At 32.1% G+C, this 17,092-nt stretch overlaps 1 protein-coding gene across 6 annotated transcripts in view; it reads left to right on the plus strand.

Annotated features, from left to right (window-relative positions):
* Positions 1-17,092, plus strand: part of LOC107440307 (uncharacterized) — a 99,586-nt gene that overhangs the window by 10,854 nt on the left and 71,640 nt on the right. For all 6 annotated transcript variants that reach the window (XM_071178948.2, XM_043050068.3, XM_071178947.2 and 3 more), the window contains exon 2: positions 2,266-3,483. In XM_071178948.2, coding sequence (XP_071035049.2) covers positions 2,293-3,483 — 1,191 coding nt within the window. In that variant the 5' untranslated portion in view covers positions 2,266-2,292. The remainder of the gene's footprint in view (positions 1-2,265; positions 3,484-17,092) is intronic.

Below are 17,092 nucleotides of genomic sequence, written 5' to 3' on the forward strand. Positions count from 1 at the left end.
ATTTTTAATGATCTGAAAATAAAAACCTTTCCCTTAAAATTCAAGCAGTAAATGACTATCTCCCATTTTTTTTTTGTAAAAATTATAGTAATTATTGACACGTTTTTTTTTTAAAAAGTCGAAACTAATTAACATATTCATTATTATTATATTTTTTTTAAGGTACTGAATAAAACTTAGTTCGAATAAATGTAATTATATACTTTAAACATTAACAAATTTATTTTTGAGAAATTTATTTCTTCTTTTAAACATCTATTTTTTTGAGTAGGACATTCTACAGATTCTATTTTTAAGCTACATAAGTTGTAGACGTTCAGTTGAATTAAATTTTAAATTTCAGAACAAATTGAAAAACGGACCCTGTTTGAACGACCTTATCTCAAGCAGGTCCTTTTTTTAAATCTGAAAATTTGTCAAGTTTTTTTTTTTTTTTTTTTTTTTTAAGTACATAATAAATTGGCGATAGTAGGATATTGTGTTTTTGATTCGATCATTCTATGCATTTATTTATTTATTTTTGGAAAAAGTTGCGTTACAAGTTTTGGAGCATTGCACTATAGTATAAGAAAATTGAAATTCTTTATAATGAAATAATCGTAAGAATAATTTAGAATATAATGTCTTTTTAAATATTAATTCATGCAAGTATTCAAACAAATATATTTTATTAAATCGTTCTAGGAATTAATTAATACCATCGATTCTTGTTAGTGATTATCATCAATGAAAGCCGACTGAAAAAAATTCATTTGATTCATCTTTCACTATTTTGTTACTGAGCGGAACATTCAATTAGTAATTAATGCACTAATAATATATGTAGCTAATGTACTAATAAAAATGTGGTTTCAAAATTCTTATACTCCAAAGTATGAAAGCTATTTAGTGAGATTTGCCTGAAGAACGGTTAGATTACCATAACGTCTTATTTAAACTTCTTTAATAATTTCCATTTTTACAACTCATACACTCTTTAAGTTCTAAATTATTTTTCGTAAATGGTTTATTGATAGTTAAAGGAGGGGAGAGGAATCAATCAAAGTAAAAGAAGCTTCTTATGCCGGCGGTTATAGATAGAAGCCCATAATTCTGTCCGATCGATGTTAGGCAAGGATATTACTTTTTTGAGGAGTTTTGAATTATGGGCTTACCATCATTAAAGATAATAACACAGCGGTTAGCGTAAATATGACGGTCGTAAATAGCTTGAGGTCGATGAACATTCATCAACTATCTCAAATTACGACGGTCTTGATCACGTGCATCATTGCCCTTCTTATTTTCTTGGGATTATTGTTTGTTAAAAAACTTTTTTTTTTTAAGTCACTCAATTTCTATTACTATTCTCAATTTGTATGAAGAAAAACTACTTTGACTACTAGTAGGATTTGTGATGGGCCCGTACTTCAGAAGGTTTTTAATTTATTTCAATCTTTTGTTTGTTATTTTATTTTGTTATTTGTCAAATTTATTCGAGAAAAATTTGCTTGTTTATCTTTTTTATTTAATTAACGAAAAATTAAATTTCTGTTTTTGAATCAATTTTTTTGCATTAAAAGTTAAAAATAGTGCTCTAGAATCTAATTTATTTCAACCTTTTGTTTGTTATTTTGTTTTGTTATTTGATAAATTTATTCGAGAAAAGTTTGCTTGTTTATTATTTTTTTTTAAATAATTGACAAAAAATTAAATTCCTGCTTTTAAATTAATTTTTTTTTGCATTAAAAGTTAAAAATAGTGCTCTGCGATCTACTTTAATATGATTAAAACTTACAACAAACATGGATATGTGTTAAATCGAACCTTGTCTGTTTCTGTTTAAGTTACGCCAAATTATTAAAGTATACCCTAAAAACTTCGAAATTTGTGCGGAGTTTATGCTAGTATAGCAATAATTTTAAAATTGTATTGTTTTGGTAAGTTATTTTTAATTTTAAATCGTTTATGTTAATGAAATATTTTTAAGAAAGAAAAGCAATTTGTAAAAACACATATTGCGGACCCCACTGAAGTCCTGATGCAAAACTGTAAATTATAAATACGCTAGTGTTTACAATCTGCTCATTCTAATCATTCTCCCATAAAGCTTAACCCTTTCGTTACGAGCGACGTATTTAGCATTTAATTTAGTAGTCTCTGAGTGCTTATTATTTAGATTTTTTAAAAATCTATTCGAAGTTTGCTGTTGTATAAACTGAAATATTATCATTTACATGAAAAACATAGAATTCCATCATTTAGAGATTCCTTATTATTTTGCAGACATTTAATCTTGGACGCCATTCTGAGATGTCACGTCAGCGCATGACCTCAGCAACCGGTCAGTTCCAGAACGTTGAAACTTCGAGTCCGACCTACAAGCGACCAGCACCTCAGAACGAGAATCGCATCACCCCTCCTTCGACGACGCCCTTAAACCGTCGTCAGAATGTAAGCCTTCAAAAGCCGCCTTTTAATCGAAACTCTCAACGCAAGCAATCTCCTTTCCGAACGTCATCTGGCGTCACTCCTAACCGAGGACAGGATGGCAAGTTGGAACGGTCTGTTTCCAACGCTGGTGAAACTCCCAAACAGACGAGACAAACACGATCACCTGAGAGATCAGGTAAAATTTCTTCGCATCACACCACGTGTTTTTCTCACAGTGGGAAACATGCCAGGGCCTCGTCAACAGCGGGCCTCGGTGTTTCTTCTTCGAACAGAAGCAAAAGTTCTCGCCGAACCATCGTGAGAGTATCGTCTGCAGATCTTTCTGATGGTAGCGTGGAATCTCTTAACACCCTAACGAAAAAGGGGAGGAATACGTGGACCATGAGTTCGAAAGTACCGTGTAGTGTTCGTGTGACTCAAAACTCACCTTCCAGGTCAGTGTCTGAACCCCACGATGTGTCCAGTGTCGGATCTCGAGATTCGACGCCTCCCACGTCGCCGCCGGCCAGCGTGTCCACTGATGTTGTGTTGGAAAAGAGTCCATCTCCATGCCGCGAGGAAAAGACTTTCAAGAAAGTGTCACCGCGGTACAACATTCGACTGATGTTAACTAATCCTCGCGACGCGTCCAAATCGACTTTGAGTCCACCTTATCTCGTGCAAGGTGAAATCTGTGATAAAGAATTAGATGCCGTAACAACTCTAGAGTCCGTTCCTATCGAATCTGATAAAGATAAATCTGTGATTCAGTCGGTGACTGGAGAGAGGATGAGGTCTCCGTCGGCCAAGACTGCTGTCAGCGGACTGAATGGTGAGGAGGATGCTCACGTAGAAGATGAGTTATCGGACGTTGCCATAAGAAGTGTGCCGATTGAGAGTGCGAAAATTAGTGAATTGCGGGAAAAAGACGAAGCCGAAAAGGCACAGGCCATATCTCCCGATGGCCGTTTTCTTAAGTTTGAGGAGGAAGTCGGTAGGGGTTCCTTTAAGACTGTCTATAAAGGATTGGATACTCTGACAGGTGTCGCTGTGGCGTGGTGCGAATTACAGGTAAGCCTATATTTTTAGAACTTCTCTTCAATTTATGCTCACTTAACATTCTTTCTTTTTTTTTTATGCCATACGATGTTCTACGCAATTTTTTTTTCGTCCGAAAGCTTTGAAATACTTTATAAATTATTAGGTATTTTTGCTTCGTGCGTACGTTCTGCGTTGCAGAATCGTGTCACATAACATTACTGAGTTCCTGCAGAAAGATATTTTATTTTATTTATTATTTTTTTTTATCTACAGAGTTTTTCCCCTTTCTGCAGAATTATATTCCAAAAATCCCTTTCTCGCATATTGGAGGTGGAAAAAAACGTTCCTGATTTTTCTTCTTTCTTTTGAGAGTAAAAGAATTCCGCAATGATTGGATTTAGCTATAGAATTTCAGATTCATATTATAAAAAGTTAAGTCCAAATAGCAAAAATTTAAAAAAAGATTAACCATACAAATATTTTTCAGAACAGGAGAATATCGTCAATAATGTTAGAATATATAATATTCTCTTATATTAAGATTTAAAGAAAAATTCTTACATTTATATTTAAAAAAATGTATATACTGTTCTGTTCTATACATGGTTATGGGAACTTCCTATAGAGAGATGACTGTATTTTTTTTTATTTATTATTATTTTTTTGTACTCTTTCTTTACTGATTTTCAAATGTATCTTAATTGTTGCTAAATTTATAAGTTGTAGTTTATAATTATCGTTGATAAACAGCATTTTCAACTAATTTTATTATCAAATACTACTATTAAAATCGATAAAATCGAATGTTGAATGAAATACTCACGTCAACTGATCTTGATTCTTTGGGATCTTGTTTTTTCATATGAATGCCGATTTCCTAATTAAGGACAGAAGTTTTTCACCATTCCTCTAAAGAGCTTGGAAATGCATTCTGCTCTGATTTGCTTCTCTTGGATACTACGATTTTGATAGTTTGTTTTCCCGTTCTATTTTATTTCGTTGTTTCGCTACATTGTTTTCGTTGACAGATTTGCGTTTTTTCTTTCGAATCTATTTTGTTTTTATTATGTCTGCTGAGTTTTTATTAGGTTCACAGCGTCAAAATTCCGTCATGTTAATAATCAAGTGTGGTGAATTTCAAGAATAACTTCATCAATAAGTGAAATGGATACAAATTATTATTTATAGATGTATATAAAGTGGTATTTTTTGTAACTTGCGATTGTGACAAACTTAATTATAAATTATGAAAACACTTTCCTAACGCCCATTAATAAATTGATCCTCTCAGTTGCTACATCCCACTCTGCTATCTAATATGTAACATTACCAATCTTGATTTTATTCTTTTGTAATGCATCTATATTACGCACATTACCAAATTGGTTCAATCAAGTGTTACATTCTAATATCAATACTTTATTGTGACGCTGCTCACCGTAAATTCACTCTGTGTGCATTTTATAATTGTTTCATTTTTTTTCCTTATGAAAATATTATGAATATTTTATAATCTGAAAATTACTTTTATTTCACGCTTGTTTCTGAAAACTTTTCTATTTTTTTCCCTTCTGTTTCTGCTGCGGTGTTTCCAAAAATAAACGGAATTGCTTTTGGTTTCAAAACCAAATATCTCATATAACATCGTCCAATAATTATTTGTTTAATGTTCTTATTTTGAATATGATAGTGATCGTTAAGCAAATATTGCAACCTTATTCTTATCGTGAATCTTTGTTTTTTTAAGATAACAACTGAAGCTTTTTTTCTCTAGTACTGAAAAACAAAACTAAAATGATAGAATTTTTTTTTTTGCCCCACCTTTATAGTAAATGCCTTTTTAGTATGGAAAATGTTAAATTTAGTGAGAGGCCAGGAACGGTTCATTGCCCTGATAAATTAAAATCCCTAACTGAACTTATTTCTAAATGCTTTTTTTTTATAGCAAATCACCATTATCATGAACTAAACTTTCGAGCCGCGATCATTCAGCGGATAGAGCGTTTGCTTTCCAATGAGGTGAACCGGGTTCGAATCCCAGCAATGACTGGTCGATGCGAATTCCGCATCCGGTTTGTACTGACCACAGTGCTGACGTACAATATCCTAAGTGGTAGACGGATCGTGGGTTAGAGTCTCCTTGCCATCGGGCTAATCGTAGGAGGTTTTCGCGGTCTTCCTCTCCATGTAACGCAAATGCGGGCTCGTTTAATCTGAAAGTAAAGACAAATTCTCCCAATGCTTGATCCAGGAATTGGGTTCAAAATTACAAGGTACGGAGTTGAATATTAGTAGCCGTAAAATCCAAAATTGGGTCGGCTGTTCAACGACGGTTATAATATTTAAAAAAAAAAAAAAAACTTTTTTCAGGTTGTTTCTTGTTTTAGTACGTAGCACTAAGTATCCATCTTTTGGATACGCAAGACGCGTTTTTAAAAATTCAACTCATCAAAATAAGGATTAACTAAACTCAGTAGGCATGCTCTCGGCCTACTCCTTCTTCTTCTCATTGGCACGACTGCCCAGGATGGTCCTTGACCTTCTCAACAAGCCTATGCCAAGACATTCTTCCCTTAGCCAAGATTCTCCAGTTTATTATCCTTAAAACTTGTTGGTCCTTTTCAAGGCAGTCTAAAAATCTTAGGTTTGGTCGTTCTCTTTTTCTTGTGCCTGTTGGTCTGGCACTGAGACTTTTTTGGTTGTCCTGCTATCCTCCATTCTTATAATGTGGCCTGTGCATTTAATCCTTTGAATTTTGATAAATTTAATGACATCAGGTTCTTTATATGCTTTGTAATGTTCCGTGTTTGATCTTCTAAACCAGGTACCGTTTTTACTTATTCCACCAAAAATGCTTCGCAGTATTTTTCTCTCAAATCTAGCTATCATATTTTCATCTCCACGGGTCATTGTCCAGGTCTCACATGCGTATGTAAGCACTGATCGTATAAGACATTTATAGAGTAACACTTTTGCTTTTCTTTTTCTTAGGCTTGACTTAAGATATTTTCTTAGACCATAAAAACACTTATTGACCATTGTGATTCTCGTGTGTATTTCTTGTGTAATGTCGTTTTTGTTGTTAATCTTAGACCCCAAATAGGTGAAGCTATCAACGGCTTCGAATTTGTATGCTCCAATTTCAAACTGTGTTTCTTCATAGCCAGCTTTTGTGCAAGGCATATATTAAGTTTTATTTTCATTGATTCTTAATTCCATCTTAATGGCTTCCTTCTCCAGACATAAAAAGGATTTTGTTAGTGCTGTCTGCGTTCTAGTGATAATATCTAAATCATTAGCAAAAGCCAATATTTGAACTGATTCGTTGATGATATTTCCTCGGTTGTTGATGTTTGAGTCCCTTACTATTTTTTCTAATGCTAGATTAAAGAGGAGACATGCCAAGGCATCTCCCTATCGTACACCATTTTTAATTTCTATTGGATGGGAAAGACTACACTGTATCTTGACCATGATTTTGGTTTCACTTAGTGTCAAGCTAATCAACTTCACTAGTTTCTCCGGTATATTAAATTATCTTAAGGCTGATATTAGAGTTTTTCGGCTAATACTATCATAGGCTGTTTTAAAATCAATAAACAGAAGGTGCGTGCCAATACCAAATTCTATTGTATTGGATCGCCCCTTCCTGAATCCGGTCTGTTATATTCTCGGCCTACTCCATGAAACTAAAATATTTGCTTACTTTAATATTTTTCGCCTAACTTGTAGGCTTCAGCGATTTGAAGCATCTTCACAACTTTTTTTTTCTTTCTTATAGCTGCTTATGCATTTACCTCGTGTAACAAATTCCTACTTTGTTCAAATTCCTACTTCAGGTGTTGCATATACTGTCAGAGTCTGACTAAGGGTGGGCATAGAGGCAGTTGCCCCGGGCTCCCGCATTAGAGGGGGCCCGCAAATTGAATAGAAAGTTTATTTTACGTTATATTCTTTAATAAACTTTTTTTTTAAACAAAATATCAGTACTGTGTAAAATCCTTCAGTTTTAAGTTAGCTTCTTCATTAATCTATCGTATGAACACAATCTACATTTCGTATGGTTTCTACATTTCGTTTCAAGGTTTCCATGGCTTTCTAAGGCGGAATTCAGATAAATTTTCGCAATTACGGTGGACAAATTTGGCCAATCGAAAGCCTGTATTTTTATATATTGCAAATTGCAATCTGTTTACAAAACACGATCTTCTGATTGGCTTCATTGAGCCATCGTAATTGCGTAAATGTAGCCCTAATGTCAGCAAGGATATGAATTTTTCGCTGCTAGGTCAGAAAACTGCATTTGGCATGATGGACATAGAATTATCTGAGAACTAATAAAATGGATTGAATGATATTTCGTCTGACCATTTGAAGGGGAGGGACTTCATAGCTATTTTAGATTCTTGTCAATTTTCTTGTTATCTATAATGAGGTGAAAAATTTAAATAGGTTAAACTAACCAGTGAAGGAACACTTAAGCTTCGCTTGCCTTTTAAAAATCATATTAATTTCAAAATTCGTAATTTTAGTTAAATGACAGTGTCAACATATTTGCTACTAATTGCAAATTATGTAAAAAAATTGTAGAGAACTTACATAATATTGTTTTAAAGTTTTGGAGGTTCAAATAACAATTAGTAAGAAGACCAAGTGAAGGAACACAAAATTTCTCAGTAAAGAAACACTTGTTCCTTCACTGGTTTTTCATCGTTTGGTGATCCAGTGAATAAACACCCCCTTATCTCAGTACTTGATTATGCTATAATGCTTAAAAAAATGAAACGTAACTTCAATAACTATATATTGAATTCTTATTTTCTCAGTGACAAAAATAAAACTATTCAATTAATTCCACTTCAAACATATAAATACAAACACTCACCTTATAATTTTTTCAACGAAACAAGATGTTGCAGAGGTAATAACAAATTTAAAAAAATTTCCAGAGAAGTCTATGTGACCAGGTTATCCAAAACATTGCTAGATGACTTTCTATTGTTTGGCAGTAAGCTATTGTTACCAATCAATCTAAAGAAAAACTTTCAAATTCTTATTTTTAATCAATAGGTATATATGAAATGTTCCTTCACTGGTTGGTTTCCCCAACCTCAAAATTAAATATCTTTAAATTCCGAAATATTAAATACCTTCATTACTAAAGTAGTTAAGCAGAGGGGGCCCTCAAAGAAGTTTTTGCCCCGGGACCCAAGTAGGCTAAGTCGGGCCCTGTACAGTGTGTTTACTTTCGTCCTGTAAGATTTTGACGTAAATATGATTGCCATTTTTTTCTGCATAGATACCTGACTCTTTTAACTAATCTGAGTCCTATTTCATATTTATACTATTTTTTCTAGTCTGTTTCTTTTCACTTTTTGATCTAAAAGATAAACATAAAAATGGGAATCAATTGGGAATAGCACATTTAATCTGGAGCAAACTCAAAATTTATTAATACTATCTGAAGCATTAACAAGAGTTTCATTAATATTCATTTAAAATTATAACGTACAAAAATTAAAATGGCTGACAATGATTTGAATTCATTCTTTATTAATATGATTTAATGCATTGGAGTTATTTTGTTTTCAAGTATGAATATTTTCTCATGATCGTAAGCTATCGTAAAGAATAAATAAGCTTTAAATGCCAATCAACATTGTTATTAATTTTTCTTTCTTTTAAAAATAACTAAAGCTTTTTTTTACTATGCTAGTTTTTAAAAAAATAAAAATTTATATTCACTAGTAGTATATTTTAAAAACTAGTAAAGAAAAGCGTTAGCTATTAAATTATGTTTTTAAATTATATAATTATATGATTAAATCTAATATTTCATTACATGTTAGAAAATAATAAATTATACACTTAAACAAGATTTATTCTTTTGTTATTAAAAATAGTTATGACGAATCAAGATTTAAATTTAAAAATTCTTATTAAAATCTTTTTCTATTATGAAATACGCATAATATACCGTCATGAAAAGCACCTAACAGTTCTACATGTTCATTTTATTGAGTTACAACGTGATAAATAACATTGATTTATTCTATTAAAAATCAAAAAATATTTAAGTGCTATTAAATTTGTTAAACAAAAATATTTTGCGTCGCTCAAAACCCTAGCTACAATTTTATCTTGACTCCATTTTGTCTCTGTATGGGCCGAGGGACCAATATTGGGATGTCTAGATTTTTTAATATTGGTCCTATATAGGGCTAATATCAGTCTATATCGAGTCTATATTGGTTGAAAAATGAATTGAGTTAATCTGACAATTCTATATAGGACCTATATTGGTTGTAAAGTGGCTGTAAAATATCGGGTGAATCGGACAATTCTATATAGGGCCAATATCGCAAAAAATAACGGCTCTTTAAACCCTTATTGCGTCCATATTGGTGAATATTGGTCCAATGAGGGGCCAAGTTATTTTGCTGCTAGGGAAATGTGAACTATTTATTATAGTTTTCTCTTAATAGAAATCTGAATTCCGCGTTATCTTACGGTTCGCTAACACTTCCCAAGATGACGTCACAAACCTTTTAGAGGCCTTGACTCTCGGTGGCTATGGCTTAGATCCCAGTTTTACTGGACTCTTTCTGGTTGGAAAGTTTTGGACCAACCCTCCCTAAAACAGTCCAGATCTTGCACTGAGTGATTTTCATCTTTTCCGATATTTTAAACATCTTTTTGGTGGTAATCACTACAACGATGACGAATACGTGGAAACGGCTGTGACCTGTTGGTTAACGGAGCAGGCGGGAAATTAGTATGAAGAGGGTATTCTAAATCTAGTTGTAAGGTCTGATAAGTGTTTAAACAAACTTGGCAACTGTGCTGAAAAAACGAGAAACTCATGTAGAATCTGAAAATAAATTCCCTTCTTAGAAATTTTCTTTCGTGTGGTTTTTATTTTCAAATGGCCCATACTTAAAAAAGAACCCTCAATAATAATAATCATTTATCTGAAATGTTGAATTGTTATGAATGAGGAAATGATATGAATTATGAGTTTCCAAGATTAAATATTAATTACTGCTTAAATTAATAGCTATTTGTCTTTAAAATATTAAATCCAGAAAATATTACCCTCTATTTTATTCAACATTTTAATGTTTGGGTCTATCACTAATTAATGGGTCGATAGCCACAGTTGGTTTGGAAAATATAACACAGTTGAACCTGTGTTATATTTTCGTAATTTGTATTTATTTTGATTAGCATTAATTCTTGTGTGCCTTGATTTACATTTAATAATTCCTAAACAATTTTACTTGGTTCATTTTCCCTACATTCCGATTTTAAAATAAAACAGATGCTTTTCAAATAAGGAATCGGAAAATCTAACCAATAAACCGCAGACGCTCTATGAGAAATTAGTTGTGAAGGTCTTTAGACTCTTTATGAAATCCACATCTGATTTTTGTTTGTCCAATTTTTTAAAAAAGGAATTGGAAGTTTTTGTGAGAGTTTAAGTTCTGGCAATTTTTGAATAAAGCAATTATTTTGATGTGTTATGACTGGTTTGATAAAAGGCGGTTTTAACCGATGTTTTTATGAATATTACCTTCGAGGATGAGACCTCTCGCTTAAAGATAAAAAAAATCTTTTTTATTTGTGGCCCCACTTTTAATGTCGTTTCTGATCACGTGATTAATGTGACATAATCTGGCATACCTCCAGTGCTTTAAACGCAACTTTAAAATGTGCGACAGAGTAACGTTTAATTTTATTGAAAGTGAAAAATAGAAGTGTTGCGTGTTAATTCTTTCGGTTGTTTAAAATTTAAGGATTACTTTTCACACAGTGGGAACAGGCATTAAGAAATATGATCTTTTAAGAACGAATTTCAACTTCGAAATTATTTATTGTTACGCATACAGTGTAAAAGACAGAATTAAACAACTGCACATTTCACTTCAAATGCTTATTATGTAGTAATTATTTTCTTCAATTCTTTTAAAATGAATTAATCAATAATTAATGTATCTTCTTAGGATACATGCGATTTTAACGATCACGAAATACCATTTTTCTAATTTTTCTGTCAGATATAGTTTTCAGCACCGTACATCACGTAAGTTCATTTGGCGCAGCCTCTCTCATGTCTTGTATCGTTAAAGTTTACATTCATCAATTCGTATGCCAATATTTTCTTTCTTTTCATAACTAGTGGGTATTTATGTGTTGAAACTATCAAGGATGAGGTTTTTCAGCTTTTTGGCGTTATTTTAATTTTTTTTCCTTCAACTTAATAAAAAAAGTAATTCTGCTTTTCTAAGAAAAAAAATTTTTTTTTTTACTCATTTTCGTACCTATTTAAACGCTATTTAAAATTGCATTTACTGGATTTAAAATCATATCGCTATCGAATATTCACGCTATTTAAAATAACACAACTCGATTCGTATTCACGCGATTTAAAATTACACATCTCGATTCGTATTGACGGGTTTTAAAATTGCACATCTCGAGTCGTATCCATGTGATTTAAAATTGCACATATCGATTTTTATTCAAGCGATTTAAAAATCTCCCATTGGAATTCGCATTCACGCGATTTAAAAATCTCACATCGAGATTAGAATTCAGAAATTTTTTTTGAAGGAAAAAAACATTAATTTTTATTAAGCATTGTTCATAATTCGCCGTTTTTATTGTTATTTTTTATTAAAAAATTTATTATGTTCAACGGATATATGCTTCTTACATACAGTTCTTCCTCAAATTTCAGGAATTTTTTTAATTATTTAAAATTTGTTTTGCGCACATCGTTTTTGGATTTCGATTTTCAGATTTTTTGTTTTTTTCCAAACTCATCCTTGGACAATAAAGATAGTGCAGTGTTGCCCATGTCTCCACCGTAATTAAGGAAAAGGCATCGGCCCCAACGCAGTATCTGAACTCTATTACCTAGCCCAGTTACGTTGCCCGACTGTAGGATTATTAAAATTTGTTTCATCTTCTCTTTATTAGACAAAATGCGTTTAAAATAAATCCATATTTAGCTGCGAAATCAGTAAAGTTAAAAAAATTGTTTCTTATTTTTAAAAAAATTAAAATCCTCGTATAAAATTATTAGATTATATTTGGTCTCGTATTTTTCCCGCCAGTGTTGTTAAGCTTGAAATTAATAACCCAGCAATTCGATCATGTGTGTAGGAAAATTTGAACGTTTAATCAATTACATTTGAACATTTGCTATTAATTAATTAATTATTGTAATCACCCAATACTGGGAGAGTGTTTGCAGTTACTATTTACGTTATCGCTTTTAAGTGATAACAAGTTTCGCATCGTTTGTTTCTCTATCTAGTGATAACTATTAGACTTATTGTGAAAATGAGAGAGAGCTTTAATTGCCATACGTGAGCAAATTGACACCCTTCTATTTTGACCTCTCGTTGTCCATTACATCATTTTGACCTTGAATAGCCGTTGTAAAAAGAGGAATGGAACTAGTATATAATCTGTTAGCCATTCCTCTACAAGCTCTTTAACTTAATTTTTCTTAACCAAAATTCAATTAAATTATTTTTCTTTAACTCTAAACTCAATTTTACAAAAAAGTAAATTAAATAATAAGCAAATCACTCTTTAACTCTTGAGTTTGCAAAAAAAGGAAAAGAAATGGAACTACCCTAAATTACTTTAGATCTAATGATCACATCTTAAGACTCAATCTTAATGTTTTGAAGGGATGACCTCAAATATGTTAATTGTTTAGGGTCGACGATATTTTTTAGTTACGCAATCAGAAACAAAAACGTACTTTCTTTAAATATAAACACACCCTTTTTTCGACCGATTTGGATTTCTGACCCCAAGATGGAAATCCTCCGCGAAGGCAAAATTTCGCCCGATTCTTGATCCTGGAGTTCTCTTGTCTCCTGGATTGGGTGCAAAATTACAGGATTACAGAGTTGAACGTTAGTAGTCGTAAACCAAAAACTTGGGTTGGCTGTTCAACGACTGTAATAAAACATGTATAGAGTAGTGAGATTCTCTTAAAAGATAAAATATAATCCTGATTGTTTACTGAATGAGAACGGTCTTAAGTTTGGTTTTTTTAATTTAATTTTTGTCTACTTTTCACTTCGTTTCGCTTTATCGTGAAACCAACTAGGCGATTGGACAAATTAAAAAAAAGTTTATACCCAATATTAAATTTACCACATTTAATAGCATTTTATGCAAAAAGAGATTTTTAAATAATTGTTACTTTTGAACGAGCCATGGTGCTTTAAGGGATAGAGTCTTCGCCTTCCAATGAGGTGGGCCGAGTTCGAATTCCAATGATGGCTGATCAATTCCAATTCTGCACCCGGCTCGCACGGACCACACGTAAAATATCCTCTGCTGACGTAAAATATCTTCAGTGATAGACGGATTATGAGTTAGAGATCCTTGGCTTTAGGCTAACCATGGGAGGTTTCGTAGTTTATCCTCTCCATGTAAAGCAAATGCGTGCTCTATCAAAAAGTCCTCCTTGAAAGCAAATTTCCATCAATACTTGATCCAGGAGTTCTCTTGTCTTCTGGATTGGATTCAAAATTATCGGGCTATGGAGTTGAGTATTGGCAGTCGTAAACCCAAAAAATTGGTTTGGCTGTTCAACGACTGTTATAAAGTAAAATAATTACTTTTTATGTATTTAAAAATGAGTAAAAATGTTTTTGAATTATAAAAAGTAAAAATTTTTACATCATGTTAAACTGCGTGCTTTTAAATGGCATATTTAGAAACAAAACGGTCTATAGAATATAGTTCCCGAGAGATAAAATGCAATTTCTGAAATTTTTTTTAAATTTCTTCAGAATTATTTACCGTCAACTTTTGGATTTAATGTTTAAAAATAATTAACGTGATTTAAAAAAATTATTTCTTAAAGTGAAATTTTTTTTTTTTTTTAATAAAAGTATTAATAGTTATTATTTTTGTATGTAAAATACAAAACATCAGTCTGTATTTATAACTCATTGAAGGAATAAATGTTTAATTTTCTCGTATGATATAAGGTATGAATTTCGCTACCATTTTGTATGTTGCAAACGACATTCAAATAAAAGGAAATAAGTAGTTGGTCCGTCATACATCCCACGTGATCGTGAGAATTTTTTTTTAAAAATGATTTAAATTTTGTTTTTAGAATTTCAGTCGAACCCTTTCTGCACATTAAAAAAACATCATCAAAAGGATGGTTTATCGAATTCATTTTCGGTTATTCACAACTAGCTAGCTATATCGTTTGTTTTTATCCTCAACACATTTTTACTTCACCTATCAGGGGTCTGTCCAGACATTTTGTGAAAGGTCCGTTTTTCGTGAAATTGTGAAAAAATTACTCACATTCTTTCAACCAGGGTCCGCTTTTATGAATTTGTGCAGATAGGGCCCGTTATTTCAAAAAAAAAAATTTTCAAGGAGTTTTTAAATTGTATAGACATACAAGATTATGCTTAACACTGTAAAATTGTAATTAAAAAAATTAAATTGTAAAAAATAAACAACAATTGCTCCTTCTAAATTAGAGATGCAACATACAAATATTTGGTATTTAGCCTATACTGCTGAACGCAGAATATTAATTTCGGACGAATAATGGAAGAATCGTCTGCCGAAGAACTTAATTCGTTTACATCCATTTTTCTTGTTTTCTACCCTGGAAAGGGTTTATTCGATTAACAAAACAATAATGAAAATAAACAAATTTGTGAAGGGTCCGATTAAAAGAAAAATCATTTTGTGAAGGGTCCGTTTTTAAGTTAAAATATTTTGTGACGGGTCCGTTTTTATGAAAAGATATTTTGTGAAGGGTCCGTTAACGGACCCAAATTTCTTCTAAACAGACCCCTGCCTATTACCTGCTGGTGTAAATTTTTTTTTTATTATTTGTATTTACATTCTGCACATCGTGTAAACACGAATAATAAAATTTTTTAAAATGTCAGACTCTACCAATACGGAGAGTACTAATTTGTCCTCCATTAACTCCTCATTTATTCGGATATAAGTCGTTAGTGTTTACCGTGGTTGATTGATAGCACTTGTGCTGCCAACAATGTTAAAAACAAGTATACAGTCAGGTAACTCTTCGGCGTCAGACCGACTGCCCCATCTTTCAGCGACTGAAAGGGGTTGTGCTCTTGAATAACATTGAATCGTAAACAGCCAGGTGCTAATTGCCGACCTTGTGCCTCTTTGTTCTTTTGGATAGATAATAAGAAATAGACTTTTTATCCTGTGAGTTTAATAGAAAACCTTGATCATTCAACTAACAGCCGATTGCCACCGGATAGTTGATGTGTAATGAAGTTTAATTACTTAGTTTTTTTTTTTCTCACTAAATCAATGTGCATAGGTTTTATTCGTTAAACTATTTTGTTGTTATTATTGAATTTTTGATAGAACACTGGTTTGAATACATAATATTTTGCTTCAAAGAGGATCAAGAGGTTGTGCTTTTCTCCCTCTGGAAATCCAATAAATAATACGTTATAGTTCGTAATAACTATTTTTATTATTTAATTTAAATTATTTTGTAAAATGTTAATAGATACGTGTTGAATCAATTCGGATCTATGAAAACACTGCAAGTATAATAATATTGAATGGTGTTTTTTTTTTTTTTTTTTTTTTTTTTTTTTAAGATAAGGCGTAAAAAGCAGTCGGAAGTAATAGCCAGAAAGTCTTACATTGAATTTTAGCCGCTAACGCCATCTGCGCTTAGCTTTACGCGGTTAACCATCTATAATTAACTAGTATTTGTTTGTTAATTAGAAGATATAACAAAAAATCAATAAATTCTGAACAAAAAAAAATTACATCAAAAGTTATTCAGGATGGTCCGTTTATTTTGTTTGCGCGCTGTGCATATACTGCCGCACAGTAGAAACATTAAGGTAAGCGACAAAAAATTAAGAATTGTAATTTTTCACGCTTGGCATTTTAGTATAAACTATATTGCAAAAATAAAAAAAATTACAAAAAAAAAAAATCTATTTTTTTTTTTCCTTCTGAAATTCTATTTTGTCTTATAGCATATTTTGTAACCGTCGTTGAACAGCTGATCCAATTTTTTGGGTTTGCGACTACTGATGTTCAACTAATTTTGAACCCGATCCAGAAGACAAGGGCCTGGATCAAGTATTGGGAGAAATTCTAACCCATGATCCGTCTACTACTGAGGATACTTTAAGTCAGCACTGTGATCGGTGCAAGGCACGTGCGGAATTCGTATCGAACGCTCTCTATCCCCTAAGCTATCACGGCTCATCTTAGCAATAAAAAAAACAAGCAAAAAAAAAAAAAAAAAAAATCACTTTTTTCGAAATTAATCGGGATGCACTTACGCATTTTTTCTCCCAATAGAACGGCAGTGTACCCCTCGCCTTCTTAAACAGAAATACACTAGGGAACCGATTATCCGGAACGATCGGGACCATCGCTATTCCGGATAACTGATTTTTCCGGTTTTCTGAATCGCTACAAAAAGCCGTTTTTTTTATTGTTAAACCCAACTAAAAAAAAAATAATATTTGGAAATAATCTTAAAAAGAAGAAAAAACGATGAAGTAAATCACTAATTATTCTTTTCAAAATGATGGTAAGGTAAACATCTTTCAAAAAAGAA

Source organism: Parasteatoda tepidariorum, chromosome 6 (assembly GCF_982258835.1).
Source record: "Parasteatoda tepidariorum strain Cologne lab strain chromosome 6, Ptep-v5.0, whole genome shotgun sequence".
Taxonomy (NCBI): Eukaryota; Metazoa; Arthropoda; class Arachnida; order Araneae; family Theridiidae; genus Parasteatoda; species Parasteatoda tepidariorum.